General features: G+C 51.8%; 2 protein-coding genes across 7 annotated transcripts; one reads left to right on the forward strand and one right to left on the reverse strand.

The window, feature by feature from the left end:
- Window positions 1–1,147: 1,147 nt before the first annotated feature.
- On the forward strand, window positions 1,148–4,394 carry NAA20 (N(alpha)-acetyltransferase 20, NatB catalytic subunit). Of its 2 annotated transcripts, XM_422177.7 has the most exons (6): window positions 1,148–1,232; window positions 1,319–1,343; window positions 1,427–1,517; window positions 1,908–2,043; window positions 3,019–3,164; window positions 4,065–4,394. In XM_422177.7, exons 1-6 carry the CDS (start codon window positions 1,180–1,182, stop codon window positions 4,148–4,150), a joined length of 537 nt encoding a protein of 178 aa, XP_422177.1. In that variant the 5' UTR covers window positions 1,148–1,179; the 3' UTR covers window positions 4,151–4,394. The 2 variants fall into 2 exon arrangements, with proteins under 2 accessions (XP_422177.1, XP_046799802.1); XM_046943846.1 differs by lacking the exon at window positions 1,427–1,517 and having other exon boundaries at window positions 1,319–1,425.
- A 3,569-nt stretch (window positions 4,395–7,963) lies between these two features.
- LOC121111251 lies at window positions 7,964–12,982 on the reverse strand. 5 transcript variants are annotated; one of them, XR_006939848.1, is made up of 2 exons: window positions 11,888–12,982; window positions 7,964–8,182 (listed from the first exon to the last, which is right to left on the reverse strand). XR_006939848.1 is itself a non-coding variant. In XM_046943845.1 (2 exons), exons 1-2 carry the CDS (start codon window positions 12,940–12,942, stop codon window positions 7,987–7,989), a joined length of 834 nt encoding a protein of 277 aa, XP_046799801.1. In that variant the 5' UTR covers window positions 12,943–12,982; the 3' UTR covers window positions 7,964–7,986. The 5 variants fall into 5 exon arrangements, 2 of the variants coding, with proteins under 2 accessions (XP_046799801.1, XP_046799800.1); XR_006939847.1 differs by having other exon boundaries at window positions 11,773–12,982; XR_006939846.1 differs by having other exon boundaries at window positions 11,305–12,982.
- Window positions 12,983–16,830: the final 3,848 nt, after the last annotated feature.

Consider the following 16,830-nt stretch of genomic DNA (forward strand, 5'->3'; position numbering starts at 1 on the left):
CAGGGCCCACTGATTACCTCAAGAACACTCCATTGGTGTTTTTGGTGCACCCCACGGTCTTCCTTCCAGTTGCTTCCTGGTTCTGTCAGGATCCTCCAACTTTTGTTCCCTTAGTACCTCTCAATTTGTGTCTCTCTTGACCTTCTTTGTACCTCAGATTCTTCTGTTTGACATCCAGAATCTGTATATGCTATTTGGTCTCTTTAGGACTCCTTCATTGCTCTTTTGCTATGCTTGAGGGCCCTTCATTTCAGAATGGTTGAGGATGATGGGGACCATGAGTGCTGCAGCCTCTCCATTCCGCTTTTAAAGCAGGGTCAACTGGAGTAAGTTGTTCAGAACCAAGTCTAGTCAGATATAGAATATCCTCAGGTATGAAGGGACACACTAACTTCTCTGGGTGACCTATGGTACTGGTTTAACCATTTTCTTTTTTCTTTTTTCTTTTTAATTTAAAAATTAAAAAAATATTTTTTTTAATTTAATTTAAAAATTAAAAAAAAATAAAAAGAATTGTATGTTTATATGGAGTATTCTGTATTCCAAGTTCTGTCTGTTGTTTCTTGTCCTGTCCCTGAGCAGTGCTGAGGAGAGGCTGCATCGTTTTCTCGCCTTGCTGCCATTGGGTTCTGGGTCCAGAGTAATGTGACCCCAGGCCTCTGCTCAGACGGTGCGGCCATTGCAGCCCTCGGTCTCTCCACATATGATGTGTGCCAAACTATCAGACAGCACTGTGCAGGTGTGAGTAATTAAGTACGATGACAATGCACTATACAGTTAAAATGTTGGTGCTTATAAGTAAGTATCATGGCAGCCTTGCTATTCCTCCAGTGGCAGCGGCCATGACGGTGAGGGATACGCATCTGGGCGGGGAATGCCGCCACAGGACGGCACGGGGTCGCCTCATCTCCCCGGTGCCCCTAAGGGAGCTGGCTGGCAGCGCTGCGCGCCGAGCCCCACGCGGACTGGTGCTGGTTTTGCACTGCCTGACGGAGGCTCCCCAGCTCCCGCTGGGATCCGCTCTTCCTCTAGTCCGGTCGGAAAGGCAGAGCCGAGACCCCAGGCCTCAGCCGCGGCTGCAGAGCAGGGGCGGACAGCTGCGCCGCTTCTCCGCGCCGGAAGGGCTCCGCGCGCCGCCATCACTTCCGGGCCAGCGCCAGCAGCAGCAGCGCCGCCGCCATGACCTCGCTCCGCGCCTTCACCTGCGACGACCTCTTCCGCTTCAACAACATGTGAGCCCGAGCCCTCCTCGCGCTCCGGGGTCCGTCCCCGGGCGGGGCGGCCCGGGCTCACGCTGAGCGTTGCTTTCTTCCCGCAGCAACCTGGACCCGCTGACGGAGACCGTATCCTTCCCGTGCCGCGGGCACCGGGGGAGGCCTCGGGGGGCGCCGCCCTTGACGCTGTGCTCCTTAACTGAGGACCGCAGTACGGCATTCCCTTTTACCTGCAGTACCTGGCACACTGGCCCGAGTACTTTATCGTGGCAGAGGCACCGGGCGGGGAGCTCATGGGTTACAGTGAGTCGGGGGCGAGGGCAGCCGCGCTGGGAAACGTGCGGGGAGCGGGGGACCGGAGGGAGCCTGGGGCTGTGGTGTCGGGGCCGGTTCTGTCGACGTGCAGGTGCCGCCACCAGGAGTTGTAAGGCTGGGGGTCGTTTCAGCAGAACTCCATATCCAGACAGAAATGTGGCCTTCGAGGTACTCGTTTGTCTTTCAGTGAAGCTGTGCTGTGTGACCCACAACTGCACAGAGCTGCTGAATAGTAAGAGTGATAATGTAGATACCCTTGGTTCAGCCACAGTTATTGCAGCTTTCTGTTTATTATTGCCTTGCTCTTCTGTAAAGACAAGTATCTACAGCGTGGCCATCCCAGTCGTGCTGCTATGCTGATACTCTGTGTGTTTGCAGTAATGGGTAAAGCAGAAGGCTCTGTGGCTAGAGAAGAGTGGCATGGCCATGTTACTGCGCTCTCTGTTGCACCGGAATTTCGGCGTCTGGGTTTGGCTGCCAAACTGATGGAACTACTGGAAGAAATTTCAGAGAAGTGAATATTATACTTTTTTCAAATTTATATTTTAGAGTATTCTGCCTATAGATTCCTGTCCTTGGTTTAGGTATATGATTTTCATGAAACAGACCCGGTATCTTCCATTAATGAGTGTCTCGAGTGACAGATTCCCGTTAGTGAGAGAACAGGTATTAGAAATGTTGCTTGGTGGTTTAAAATATTTTGATTTCTAAGAAAGCTAACACCCCAGCATGAATAGGAAATAGCAGAGATGCTGTAGAAAAGGTCCTTTTCTTAATAGGAAGAGAGCTTCATAAAACATCAGCTGTTTCCCGCAGAACCCCCAACATGTTTGTTCGCTGATTGTGGACTTTTTGTGGTCCCCTCAGGCGCAGGATTGCACAGATGTTGTGCTGCAGTGCAGATATTACCTTAGCTTACTTTCTGTCTCATGCCGGGTTACTGCAGAAAACTTACTTGATCACCAAATAAATGTGCAGGGTATTTGCCAGTAGGGGCAACCCTATTGAGCTTGGTAAAATGCAAAAATAGTACAAATCTTTGTAAAACGTGCCTCTTGAGGGGAAGAGCTATTTCCTGTTAGGCCACTGAATGCAGAGACTGGTTATTTTTTTTCCTTGTGCATTTTGAAGTAGCCAATCCATAAGTTAATGCAATCTAAATGCATCTGAAGTATAGATTTAAAAAAAAGTAAATGTTCTATGGAAATAAAGCTTATGTGGGTATTTAGTTTGTCGTGTTCCTTCTGTTAATAATTCTAATGTCACTGGTGGGTGTGGAAGATTTGTCATTTGGCTATCACAATTATTTCAGCTGATACCAGATTTGTTCCTTGTTAAAGGAATGTGTCTGTTGTTGTGAAGGATGTCTGATTAGTGTACCACCACATCAGACTTGTTCTTGGTCTGAATATAGGTTATCAGTTCTTAATTGACAATATGTTCACCTGCTCTTCTTTACCATGTTTTATTTATTTTTTTTTTTCCAAAGAAAAGGTGGATTTTTTGTTGATCTCTTTGTGAGAGTATCAAATCAGGTTGCAGTAAATATGTATAAGCAACTAGGCTACAGTGTGTACCGGACAGTGTTAGAGTACTACTCTGCTAGCAACGGAGAGCCAGATGAAGATGCTTATGGTAAGTGCTTGTTCTGCCTCAAGTTGAATGGAAAGGTTCTGATGCTGAGCATCCCAAGAGTTGTTTGTATGGGTTTTGTTCTGGTTTTTTTTTTTCGTATGAAAAAAATTTAGTTGGTGGTTGTTGAATGGAAATTTACTCCTGTAGATGAGTTTTTTTTTCCTGCTGAGGATTATGTTGTTTGAACTACCTAATCTTTCAGTTCACACATCTTATAGTGTCTGTGGCAAAATAAAATACGAGACAATTAACACGTGCAAAGACACTTTATTCCATAGGTAAGATTAAATAACATAGTTACTTACCTAATTCTTCTTTCCAAAGTATGCTCCTGCAAAGTGTCTGGGCCTATCCCTAATGTTATTAGGGAAAATAATAGCCCTGCTCTGCAACAGGGACTTGAAATGTTATTTTCCCAGATGTCCTGATTAAAACATGACAAAAGTTAATGGTCAGTAGAGACGGAGATTTTTTTTCGATTAAAAGGGTAAAGGACATGACCATTTCAAATATGTTGTTGGTACCCTGTTAACAAAACTGAAGCAACTGCCATTTGCTATTTCTAGATGGTTTTTTTTTTCCATTAAGTATCTTCCACAAAAGCTTTTGTGGGCATGGTGTTTATTTTTTTTCATTTGAGATAGAATCATAGAATATCCTCAGTTGAAAGAGACCAGTGAAGAATACTGTGAAATACAAGGACCACGGACAGACACCTACCATTGCTGCAGATACTTTAAGTCGTGTTTTTGTCCTTTTAGTCGAACGTTTCAATTTTGTGCAATGCTACATTTCAATTGTTAACATAGATGCTAATCTTACTGTAATAGCAAATTCACTTAGTATAGCTTTGTGCGATGACTCTTGTTATAATTAAATTTTTATTTTCCTTTACCACAGATATGAGAAAAGCTCTTTCTAGGGATACAGAGAAGAAATCAATTATACCTCTGCCCCATCCTGTGAGACCAGAAGACATCGAGTAACTGTAAGCTGTGATTCTCAGACAACATACTAAAAGTGTCAGGTTCTTTCTCTGCCAGCCCATCAAAGAGACTTACGGATGAGAAATCTTAGGCTTGATCTTCTTTTATATGAAATACCAAAAACAATATTGAGACGCCTATGTACACTGCCTCTGTTGATAATAGCTACATACTTTTGCATTCACTCTCATGATTTTCCTTTTAAATATTAGAAATGCAGACTATTAAATGAAGTAACCCCTGATGTGGTGTGCATTTTTTTTTCCAAACCCCAACTGTCTGAACTCAGTAATAATAAAGCTCCTAAAATGCCCTTATTCATGACAAACAAAGATCATAGAATGATTTGGGTTGAAAGGGACCTTTAAGATCATCTAGTTCCCAACCCCCTGCTATAGGTAGGGGCACCTCCCTCTAGCCCAGGTTGCTGACAGTTCCATCCACCCTGGGCTTGAATGCTTCCAGGGAGGGGGGCATCAGCAACTTTGCTGGGCAACCTGTTCTAGTGTCTCACCAACCTCATAGTAAATAATTTCTTCCTCCTATCTAGTTCAAATCTACCCTCTTTCAATTTAAAACCATTTCCCCTCATCCTGTTGCTACCTGCCCCTGTAAGAAGTCCCTCCTCAGCTTTCCTGTAGGCCCCCTTCAGGTACTGATAGGCCATTATAAGGTCTCCTTGGAGCCTTCTCCAGGCTGCACAGCCCCAGCTCTCTCAGTCTGTTTTCGTAGGAAAGGTTCCATCCCTTGGATCATTTTTGCGACCCTCCTCTGGGCACGCTCCAACAGGTCCATGTTTCTCCTGTACCGAGGACTCCACATGTGGACGAAGTACTCCAGATGAGGCCTCAACAACACAGAGCAGAGGGGCAGGATCATCTCTCCCGCCCTGTTAGCCCCCCTCCTTTTGATGCAGTTCAGGATACGGTTGGCTTTCAGGGTCATGAGGGCACAGTGCTGGCCCATGTCCAGCTTCCCATCCACCAGTACCCCCGGCTTCTTTTTGGCAGGACCAAGCTCTAGCCTTTCATGCTCTGGCTTATGTTAGTAGTGGAGGTTGCCTTGACCCAGGTGCAACGTGGATTTGTTGAACATCATGAACTTCCCCTGGCCCTGCTACTCAAGCCCGTCTAGGTTCCTCTGCATGGCACCCTGTCCCTCATGCATGTCGAGCACACCCCACAGCTTGGTGTCATCAGCAGACTTGCTGAGGGTGCACTTGACCCCACTGACAATGTCACTGATGAACATACTAAAGAGTATTGAAGCCAGCACCCCAGGAGGATACCTCTCATCGCTGACCTCCATCCAGACACGGAGCCATTGACCACCACTCTCTGGATTAGATCCTGCAGCCAGGTCATTGTCCATCAAACAGTCTACCCTTCAAATCGATCTCTTTCCAATTTGGAGGGAAGGATGTTGTGGGCTGCTGTGTCAAAGGCCTTACTGAAGTCCAGACAGATGACATCAGTGGCTCTTCCCTTGTCCATTGCTGCAGTGATGCCATTGTGGAAGGCTGCTAGGTAGGTCAAACAGGATTTGCCCCTGGTGAAGCCATGCTGGTTCTCCCATATCACCTCCCTGTCTTCTGTGTGCCTTAGCATCACTTCCAGGAGGATCTGCTCCACAATCTTTCCCAGTACAGAGGTGAAACTGACAGGTTGGTAATTTCCAGGGTTATCCTTTTTACCCTTCTTAAAAATGGATGTGATGTTGCCTTATTTCTAGTTACCAAGGATGATCCCTTTTTGAAAATCCCGATGATCCCTTGTTTTTTTTTTTTTTTTTTTTTTTTGTGTGGCCATCCTCTGTATGTGCTCCAACAGGTCCATGTCTCTTCTGCACTGAGGACTCTACATCTGGATGCAGTACTCCAGGTGAGGCCTCTTCAGTACAGAGCAGAGGGGCAGGATCACTTCCCTTCACTGCTGACCACTCTTCTTTTGATGCGTCCCAGGATATGGTTGGTTTTCTGGGCTGGGAGGGCACACTGCTGGCTCATGTCCAGCTTGCCATCTACCAGTACCTCCAGGTCTTTTGGGACATGCTTATGCTCAGTCCTTTCATCCCCCAGCATGTATTGGTAGTGGGGGGTCCTCTTGTCCCATGTGCAAGACCCTGCACCTGGATTTGTTGAACCTGATGAGGTTTCAAATCCGTTCACCTGTGCCTGCTGCTCGAGCCTGTTCAGGTCCCTCTGGTTGGTGTCCTGTCCCTTTGGTGTGTCACTGCACCCCACAGCTTGGTGTCGTCAGCAAATTTTCTGAGGGCGCACTCGACCCCGCTGATGATGTCGCTGATGAAGATATTGAAGAGTGTCAGCCTCAGCATAGACCCCTGTGGGACAACACTCATCACCAATCGCCATCTAGACATGGAGCCATTGATCGCTGCTCTCTGGACTCAGTCCTGCAGCCGATCTTTGTCCATTCAACAGTCCACCCACCGAATCCGTATCTTTCCCAGCTTCCCAAAACAGCTTCCTAAAACTCAATCCAATCAAAATTCTGTGCTGTCTAGTAACAAGGACTTCCATCAGACTGAGAGCTCAGGCTTTACAGGCCAGTGGTGGAGCCAAGAGGGAGGCCTCTGGATTTTCAGAAAGGACCGAGAAGGCTGAGAATCAGGTGCTTTGTTTCACTCTTTTACTGGCTGTCTTACTTAAGGATTCTGTCAGTCCATAGGCACATTTGGTTGGTTTGGCTGGAGCTTTGGAGCTTGGTGCTTATGACTTCAGTTCTTTATGACACGGAGCTGTGCCACTTGCTGCCTAGACCAAATATATGTATTGTTGTAGGAGATCACTCTGTGCACTGTACTTTTTTAAAATGCTTTGAAATTGTGAATGTGGTATCTGCCTTCAAACAGGGAACATATAAAAGAAATTTATTTATTTATTTACTTATTTCGTTTTCTTGGAGCAATTGTTCAGGGAAATGTGAATTCTTTCTTCTCTGCTGCATGTTTCCCATAGCAGTATTCTAAGAATGGTTTCTGTCATTGATTGCTTACTTGCTTATTTACAGTACTGTACGAAACATGCTGTTCTTTTTCTTCTGTCTACATAGAACTCCCTTTGTTTCCTTTGTAGTTTTGAGTTGTGCTGTGGAACAGAATGTACAGCTGGATCTAGAACAGTTGCCAAAGAGGTGTCCATGGGCAAACGGTGCTGGATTTCCCAGGTGGAGATCATGAAGTTCCTTGCCTCCTTGCAAAGTGTTCTCATATTATTCTTATATAGCGTTGTATGTTACTGCTGTACTAAGATCTTTACTACAAATCCATTATCTGTTTCCCAAAGGTAATGGTGATGCTGAGAAGCATGCCTCATGATGACTTACACATCCCTCATGCTTCATATTAATTCTTCCTTTGGGTCAAAAGTAGACTGAAATTCTTGAAACCTTGCCTGGGAATCCTGCTGTTGCTAAAATGGTTCAGCCGTGGTGCCTGTGGTCAGAATACCTTGTGGCAGACCCTGGCACTGGCTGTGAATGAAAGAACTGATGACAAATTGCTCAATATCGAAAGCGAGCCAGTGCATATTTACAAGCCTTGGGTGAGCCAGATGGAATCTAAGAGGGGGAGGCCAGGTAGGGAAGCTGTTACTATGATGTTTCTTAGAAGACTTGCAAGGCTGTTTTGCATTGCTCTGTTAATTGTTCCAAGGCACCCTTGGCTTCACTGTGTGCAATTCATACCATGTTTTTTCATCACCTCAGATGCTGGCTGAAATATGTATATACATGTGTATATATAAATGTATACACATACACATATTTAAAAAAAAAAAGGCATGACAACAACAACTTGCTGGTTATGTATTCATTTATTTACAGGTATAGCAAAGCATTTAGCACGGGGTTGGAGGGTTTGTCGGAGTTTTCCTTGCTTTTCTTTGTCGTCTCCCCTTCTTCCCCCCACCTTCCTGTGCCAAGAAAAGAAAGAGAGAAGGGGATGCGCGCCCACAGTCCCAGGCAGTCCGCTAAAAGGCGGCGGCGGAGTTGTTTCCACGGTATCTGCTGCCACCTAAGGGCCAAACAGGAAAACTGCGTCGGAAAGGTTGCCGCGGTCTCTGGTGCCATCTAGTGGCCAAAAGGTGGAATTGCAGACCCGGCAGTTTGGCGCAAGAGGAAGGACGCATGCGTACTGCCGTTTCGAGGCTCGCGCATGCGTAATACCGACTCGCGGCTCGCGCATGCGTACTGCTGTCTATGATGTCACGCATGCGTACAGCCGTCCCGCGACACCCGCATGCGTAATGCCGTCTCGCGGCTCGCGCATGCGTACAGCTGTCTCGAGACTAACACATGCGTAATGCCGTCTCGAACCTCGCGCATGCGTACTGCCGTCCATGATGTCGTGCATGCGTACTACCGTCTCGGAGCTCGCGCATGCGTACTGCCGTCTGCCGGCTCGCGCATGCGTACTGCCATCTCAATGTCGGGACATGCGTACTGCCGTCTCGAGGCACGCGCATGCGTATTGCCGTCTCATAACTCGCGCATGCGTACTGCCATGTCGCGTCTCCCTGATGCGCATTGCCGTCCCGGAGCTCGCGCATGCGTACTTCTGACTATAACGTCGCGCATGCGTACTGCCGTCTCGCGGCTCGCGCATGCGTACTGCCGTCTCGCAGCTCGCGCATGCGTACTACTGCCTATAATGTCGCGCATGCGTACTTCCGTCTCGAGGCTCGCGCACGCGTACTGCTCTCTATAATGTCGCGCATGCGTACAGCCGTTTAGCAACTCGCGCATGCGTACTGCCGTCTCGAAGCTCGCGGATGCGTACTGCTGTATATAATGTCGCGCATGCGTACTGCCGTATAGGGGCTCACGCATGCGTACTGCCGTCTCGAAGCTCGCACATGCGTACTGCTGTCTATAAGCTCGCGCATGCGTACTACCGTCTCGAAGCTCGCGCATGCGTACTGCTGTCTATAATCTCGCGCATGCGTAGGGCCGTCTCGAAGCTCGCGCATGCGTACTGCTGTCTATAATGTCGCGCATGCGTAGGGCCGTCTCCTGGCTCGCGCATGCGTACTGCTGTCTATGATGTCGCGCATGCGTATTGCCGTCTCGCAGTTCGCGCATGCGTACTACTGTACATAATGCCGCGCATGCGTGCTGCCGTCTCGAACCTCGCGCATGCGTACCGCCGTCCATGATGTCGCGCATGCGTAATGCCGTCTAGAAACTCGCGCATGCGTACTACAGTCTCTAAGCTCGCGCATGCGTACTGCCGTCTCGAAGCACGCGCATGCGTACTGCTGTCTATAATGTCGCGCATGCATACTGCCGTATAGGCGCTCGCGCATGCGTACTGCCGTCTCGAAGCTCGCGCATGCGTACTGCTGTCTATCATGTCGCGCATGCGTACTGCCGTCTCCCGGCTCGCGCATGCGTACTGCCGTCTCGAAACTCGCGCATGCGTACTGCTGTCTATAATGTCGCGCATGCGTACGGCCGTCTCCCGGCTAGCGCATGCGTACTACCGTCTCGAAGCTCCCGTATGCGTACTGCTATGATGTCGCGCATGCGTATTGCCGTCTCGCAGTTCGCGCATACGTACTGCTGTACATATTGCCGCGCATGCGTGCTGCCGTCTCGAACCTCGCGCATGCGTACCGCCGTCCATAATATCGCGCATGCGTACTACCGTCTATAACGTCGCGCATGCGTACTACCTTCTCGACGCTCGAGCATGCGTACTTCCAACCCGAAGCTCGCGCATGCCTACTGCTGTCTATGATGTTGCGCATGCGTACTGCTGTCTCCCGACTCGCGCATGCGTACTGCCGTCTCCTGGCTCTCGCATGCGTACTATCGTCTCGAACCTGGCGCATGCGTACTGCTGTCTCGAAGATCACGCATGCGTATTGATGTCTATGACGTCGCGCATGCGCCCTAGCGTCTCGCGTCTCGCGCATGCGTACTGCCGTCTCGCTGCTCGGGCATGCGTAATGCCGTCTAGCAGTTCGCGCATGCGTACTGCTGTCTATAATGTCGTGCATGCGTACTGCCATCTCGATGGCTGCGCATGCGTACTGCCGTCTTGCGGCTCGCGCATGCGTACTGCCGTCTCGGTGGCCGGGTATGCGCAATGCCGTCTAACGTCTCGAAGCTCGCCCTTGCGTACTGCTATGATGTCGCGCATGCGTACTGCCGCCTCCCGGCTCGCGCATGCCTACTGCTGACAATGATGTAGCGCATGCGTACTGCCGTCTCCCGGCGGGCGCATGCGTACTACAATCTCGAAGCTCGCGCATGCGTACTACCGTCTCGCAGCTCGCGCATGCGTACTGCCGTCCATAATGTCGCGCATGCGTACAGCAGTCTCGCTGGTCGCGCATGCGTAGTGCGGTCTGTAATGTCTCGCATGCGTACTGCCGTCTCGAAACTCGCGCATGCGTACTGCCGGCTCGCGCGTGCGTACTGCCGTCTCGCGGCTAGCGCATGCGTATTGCCGTCTCGGGGCTCGCGCATGCGTACTGCTGACCATCATACCGCGCATGCGTTCTGCCGTCTCGAAACTCCCGCATGCGTACTGCGTTCTCCCGGAACGCGCATGCGTATAGCCGTCTCGGGACTCGCGCATGCGTACTGCCGTCACGCGGCTCGCGCATGCGTACTGCTGTCCGTGATGTCGCGCATGCGTATTGCCGTCTCGAACCTCGCGCATGCGTACTGCGTTCTCGCGGCTCGCGCATGCGTATTGCCATGTCGAGGCTCGCGCATGCGTACTGCCGGCTGGAAGCTCGCGCATGCGTACTGCTGTGTCAAGGCTCGCGCATGCGTACTGCCGTCTCGAAGCTCGCGCATGCGTACTGCTGTCCATAATGTCGCGCATGCGTACTGCCGCCTCGCCTCTCGAGCATGCGTAATGCCGTGTAGCAGTTCGCGCATGCGTACTGCCGTACATAACGTCGCGCATGCATACTGCTGTCTATAAGCGCGCGCATGCGTACTACAGACTATACCGTTGCGCATGCGTACCACCTTCTCGAGTCTCGCGCATGCGTACTTCATTCTCGCGGCTCGCGCATGCGTATTGCCATCTCGGGGCTCGCGCATGCGTACTGCTGTCTCGCGGCTCGCGCATGCGTACTGCTGTCCGTGATGTCGCGCATGCGTATTTCCGTCTCGAACCTCTCGCATGCGTACTGCCGGCTCGAGTCACGCGCATGCGTACTGCCGTCTCGAACTCCGCGCATGCGTACTGCCGTCTATAATGTCGCGCATGCGTATTGCCCTCTCTCCCTCTCAGTTCGCGCATGGGTACTGCTGTCCATAATGCCGCGCATGCGTACTGCCGGCTCGAAGCTCTCGCATGCGTACTGCCTCTATAACGTCGCGCATGCGTACTGCCGTCTATAATGTCGCGCATGCGTACTGCCGTCTGCCGGCTGGCTCATGCGTACTGCCATCTCGGTGGCCGTGCATGCGTACTGTCGTGTCGCGGCTCGCGCATGCGTACTGCTGTCCATAATGTCGCGCATGCGTACTGCCGTCTCGAAACTCGCGCATGCGTACTGCCTTCTCGGTGGCCAGGCATGCGTATTGCCGTCTCCCGGCTCGCGCATGCGTACAGCCGTCCATAATGTCGCGCATGTGTACTACCGTCTCGAAGCTCGCGCATGCGTACTGCTGTCTATGTTGTCGCGCATGCGTACTACCGTCTCGCGGCTCGCGCATGCGTACTGCCGTCTCGCGGCTCGCGCATGCGTACTACCGTCCATAATGTCACACATGCGTACTACTGTCCATAATGTGGCGCATGCGTACTGCCGTCCTTAATGTCGCGCATGCGTACTGCCGTCTCGAACCTCGCGCATGCGCACTACCGTCTCGCGTCTCGCGCATGCGTACTACCGTCTCGAAACTCGCGCATGCGTACTACCGTCCATGATGTCGCGCATGCGTACTGCCGTTTCGGGACTCGCGCATGCGTACTGCCGTCCCGCGGCTCGCGCATGCGTATTGCCGTCTCGGATCTTGCGCATGCGTACTCCTGTCTATAATGTCGCGCATGCGTATTGCCGTTTCAATGCTCGCGCATGCGTACTGCAGTCCGTAATGGCGCGCATGCGCACTGCAGTCTGGAATCTCGCGCATGCGTACTGCGTTCTCGCGGCTCGCGCATGCGTACTGCCATCTCGCGGCTTGCGCATGCGTATTGCCGTCTCGGGGCTCGCACATGCGTACTGCTGTCAGTAATGTCGCGCATGCGTACAGTTGTACATCATTTCGCGCATGCGTACTGCCGGCCGTAATCTCGCGCATGCGTACTTCCGTCACGGGGCTCGCGCATGCGTACTGCCGTCCATAATGTCGCGCAAGCGTACTGCCGTTTCGGGACTCGCGCATGCGTACTACAGTATAGAAGCTTGCGCATGCGTACTGCTGTCCGTAATGCCGCGCTTGCGTACTGCCGGCTCGACGCTCGCGCATGCGTACTGCCGTCCATAATGTCGCGCGTGCGTACTGCCGTCTCGAACCTCGCGCATGCGTACTATCGTCCGTAATGTCGCGCATGCGTGCTGCCTGCTCGTCGCTCGCGCATGCGTACTGCCGTCCATAATGTCGCGCATGCGAACTGCCGTCCGTAATGTCGCGCATGCGTACTACCGGCTCGCGTCTCGCGCATGCGTACTGCCATCTCGAAACTCGCGCATGCGTACTGCCCTCTCGAACCTCGCACGTGCGCACTACCGTCTCGCGTCTCGCGCATGCGTACAGCCATCTCGAAACTCGCGCATGCGTATTGCCATCTCGGAGCTCGCGCATGCGTACTACCGCCCATGATGTCGCGCATGCGTACTGCCGTTTCATTGCTCGCGCATGCGTACTGCCGTTTCTTGGCTCGCGCATGCGTACGGCTGTCTGTAATGTCGCGCATGCGTACTGCCATCTCGCGTCTCGCGCATGCGTACTGCCGTCTCGAGGCTCGCGCATGCGTACTGCCGTCTCGCGGCTCGCGCATGCGTATTGCCGTTTCGGGACTCGCACATGCGTACTGCTGTCCGTGATGTCGCGCATGCGTACTGCCGTATCGGGGCTCGCGCAGGCGTACTGCCGTCTCCCGGCTCGCGCATGCGCACTACCGTCTCGCGTCTCGCGCATGCATATTGCCGTTTCGGCACTCGCACATGCGTACTGCCGTCTATAATGTCGCGCATGCGTACTGCCATCTCGGGGCTCGCGCATACGTTCTGTCGTCTCCGGGCTCGCGCATGCGTACTGCCGTCTCGCGTCTCGCGCATGCGTACTGCCGTCTCGCGGCTCGCGCATGCGTACTGCCGTTTCTTGGCTCGCGCATGCGTACTGCTGTCCGTAATGTCGCGCATGCGTACTGCCGTCCCGGGGCTCGCTCATGCGTATTGCCGTCTCGGGACTCGCACATGCGTACAGCTATCCGTAATGTCGCGCATGCGTACTGCTGTTTCTTGGCTCGCGCATGCGTACTGCTGTCCGTAATGTCGCGCATGCGTACTGCCGTCTCGCGGCTCGCGCATGCGTATTGCCGTCTCGGGACTCGCACATGCGTACTGCCGTCCATAATGTCGCGCATGCGTGCTGCCGTCTCGAAACTCGCGCATGCGTACTGCTATCTATGGTGTCGCATGCGTACTACCGTCTCACGGCTCGCGCATGCGTACTGCCGTCCATAATGTCGCGCATGCGTACCACCGTCCATGATGTCGCGCATGCCTAGTGCCTTCCATGATGTCGCGCATGTGTACTGCCGTCTCCCGTCTCGCGCATGCGTACCGCCGCCTATAATGTCGCGCATGCGTACTACCGTCCAAGATGTTGCGCATGCGTACTGCCGTCTCGAAACTCGCGCGTGCGTAGTGCCATCTCGGAGCTCGCGCATGCGTACTACCGCCCATGATGTCGCACATGCGTACTGCCGTTTCATGGCTCGCGCATGCGTACTGCCGTTTCTTGGCTCGCGCATGCGTACTGCTGTCTGTAATGTCGCGCATGCGTACTGCCATCTCGCGTCTCGCGCATGCGTACTGCCTGCTCGAGGCTCACGCATGCGTACTGCCGTCTCGCGGCTCGCGCATGCGTATTGCCGTTTCGGGACTCGCACATGCGTACTGCTGTCCGTGATGTCGCGCATGCGTACTGCCGTCTCGCGTCTCGCGCAGGCGTACTGCCGTCCATAATGTCGCGCATGCGTACTGCCGTCTCCCGGCTCGCGCATGCGTACTGCCGTCTCGCGGCTCGCGCATGCGTACTGCCGTCTCGCGGCTCGCGCATGCGTACGGCCGTCCGTAATGTCGCGCATGCGTACTACCGTCTCGAAGCTCGCGCATGCGTATTGATGTCTTTGATGTCGCGCGTGCGTACTGCCGTCTCGCGGCTCGCGCATGCGTACTGCCGTCCATAATGTCGCGCATGCGTACTGCCGTCTCGCGTCTCGCGCATGCGTACTGCCGTTTCTACGCTCGCTCATGCGTACTGCCGTCTCGAGGTGCGTGCATGCGTACTGCTGTCTAGGGTTTCGCGCATGCATACTGCATTCTCGCCGCATATAGCTGTAGTTCCGCGCATTGGCCACCTGGCGGTAGCAGAGACAGTGGAATGAAATACTCCGACGAGATTGCCGCGGATCCTCGGCGCAGCCCCTAGCGATCCGTTCTCTCTTGCGATGACAGGGGAAGAATACGAAGTTAGAAGGGGGGCAAAGACGAAGAAAACAGACGGAAAGTACTTCAAGCCCATGAAAGCTGTGCTAAGTGCTTATGAATATCTGTAAAAATGAAAAAGGGATTTTTTTTCTTTTTGCCACCATCTGTTGCAATGTTTCAAATATTCACATACCAAAATGTAACTGCCCAGCATATTTAATGATAACGAAATTAAAGCATGTTGGCAGAAAGTACCGGGCCATATTAATGTTCGCTTAGCCTCTGTTTTGTTTGTACTTTAATGTCTTTGTTTCCAAGCACTTTTCTTCAACTCCAAGTTTCATTTCTGTCTTTTTATTCTTTTTAATGCCATAAAATGGATAGCTTTAGGCCCTAGCATGTCTAAACAGGCAGACACTGCACAAAGCTGCAGTTCTGAGATTTGTGTGGACCATTACATTGTTTCCACAAAGATTAATGAAAACTTCAGTTCTCCACCTCAGTTTACAGATGGAAAAAATTAATTCACCTGCATAGAAGGAATCAGTGTGTCACAGCTGCCTTTGGCAAGATGGTCTGAGAGTTATGCAGGTCCATCAGGCTCAGCTACAGCTTTTCATCTGCCCTTCCTCCTGCAACCAGAGAGATAGCCCACAAGGGCATGGGGTATGCAGACCCTCCCCAGTCAGCTGCAGCAGTCGCTCCTGCCAGCGCTCCCTTTCCCCCAGATCATTGCCATTTCACAGGCTGGAGCCCTATGTGGCAGAAGAGGAGAGAGCTACAGGCAGAAGTAAAACAGGGTGCTGGGATTCCTCCATCCTGCTGCCAGATGTCTTCTCTGGCATTCTGGGGGTGGGCAGGGGACTGTGGGAGCACTCTCGAGGCTCTGGGCAGGATGGTAGGAAGCAAAGATGCAGCTGCAGGCAGTGGGCTGTGGGCTGGAGCAGTGCAGCCAGGCACGGCTCACAGTATGGGCACACGGAGGAAGTTCATCCAGCTGAGAGCTGCTGGGCTGTCCTTACCATGCACTCTCCCATCCTACAGGTCTGCACAGACTGCAGCAGTTGCTCGAGCATTTTCCACTGCAGGCGCTCACAAGCGACAACTCCAACCTTGACCCATACAGGTAATGACAATATACACACACAAATACACACTCAATACAGAATCTGGAACTCTACAGTCCTCCCAGAGCTTGTTACTGCTTTTTAGGCTGCTCTTCAGGTATTCTATCCTTTCCCCTTCACTCCCCTATGTCTTGCCCCATGCCTTCCCCATTTCTTTTTCAGGCTTTCCCCTTTATTTCCTCACTTCCTTCCCCATGCCATCCCCCTGCAACAGTGGGCATGCTGTACAGTGAGTGCATTCTGGAGATGATTTGCCTGTTCTCCAAGTCTGCTATGTCTTCATAAATTCCACATCGTGCCTCAGCAGAAATGGGGTACTGCAGTACATCAGTGATCTCTGATTTGAGGAGCTCAGGGGCTGCACGAAGTACTCACCCTGCAGCTTCCCTATTTCTTTGAGGTTTGGGCCGAAAGGCTACACGCTGCCGTACAGACAGGTGTCAGGTTCAACCACTGAGGACACTAAATCCTACAATATTTTTGCAATGGTCTTCAATTGCAAAGTGGGTAGATGACACATGTTTCTCATGGGGGAGCCATAAGCTGATCCAGGCAGTCTGGCAGACGGCACTCGCTCTGATCACACCAGGAATCTTAGCTCTTTTGCTGCACATGCAGCTTCTCAGCATCTTGCTGTATCAGTATTGAAATCTGTGCTACCCTGTCTATTAGAAATTTCACCAATTGCCTTTGAGGACAGACTGGAATCAAAATATGTGGGCCATCATAGCTAGTCCATTGATAAACCTCCCCTTGCTGGACAGGCAGACCCAATTACTTTTTTTTTTTCTTTTTTTTCTTTTTTTCTTTTTTCTTTTTTTCTTTTTTTTTTTTTTTTTTTTTTTTTTTTTTTTGGCTTTATGCCTTTATGGGATCTTTGAGATCACAGCCTGAAGCAGTGATGGAGC

The sequence above is a fragment of the Gallus gallus genome, chromosome 7 (genome assembly GCF_016699485.2).
Source record: "Gallus gallus isolate bGalGal1 chromosome 7, bGalGal1.mat.broiler.GRCg7b, whole genome shotgun sequence".
NCBI lineage: Eukaryota > Metazoa > Chordata > Aves > Galliformes > Phasianidae > Gallus > Gallus gallus.

What these genes read in the sequence shown, in the direction of transcription:
- NAA20 (XM_422177.7), top strand. Translation starts at nt 1,180, where the DNA reads ATGACCTCGCTCCGCGCCTTCACCTGCGACGACCTCTTCCGCTTCAAC. An exon ending in CTCTTCCGCTTCAACAACAT is followed by an intron (nt 1,233 to 1,318) that starts GTGAGCCCGAGC and finishes TTCTTCCCGCAG; the next exon opens with CAACCTGGACCCGCTGACGG. An exon ending in GCCAGATGAAGATGCTTATG is followed by an intron (nt 3,165 to 4,064) that starts GTAAGTGCTTGT and finishes CCTTTACCACAG; the next exon opens with ATATGAGAAAAGCTCTTTCT.
- LOC121111251 (XM_046943844.1), bottom strand. Translation starts at nt 12,942, where the DNA reads ATGCGCGAGCTCCGAGATGGCAATACGCATGCGCGAGTTTCGAGATGG.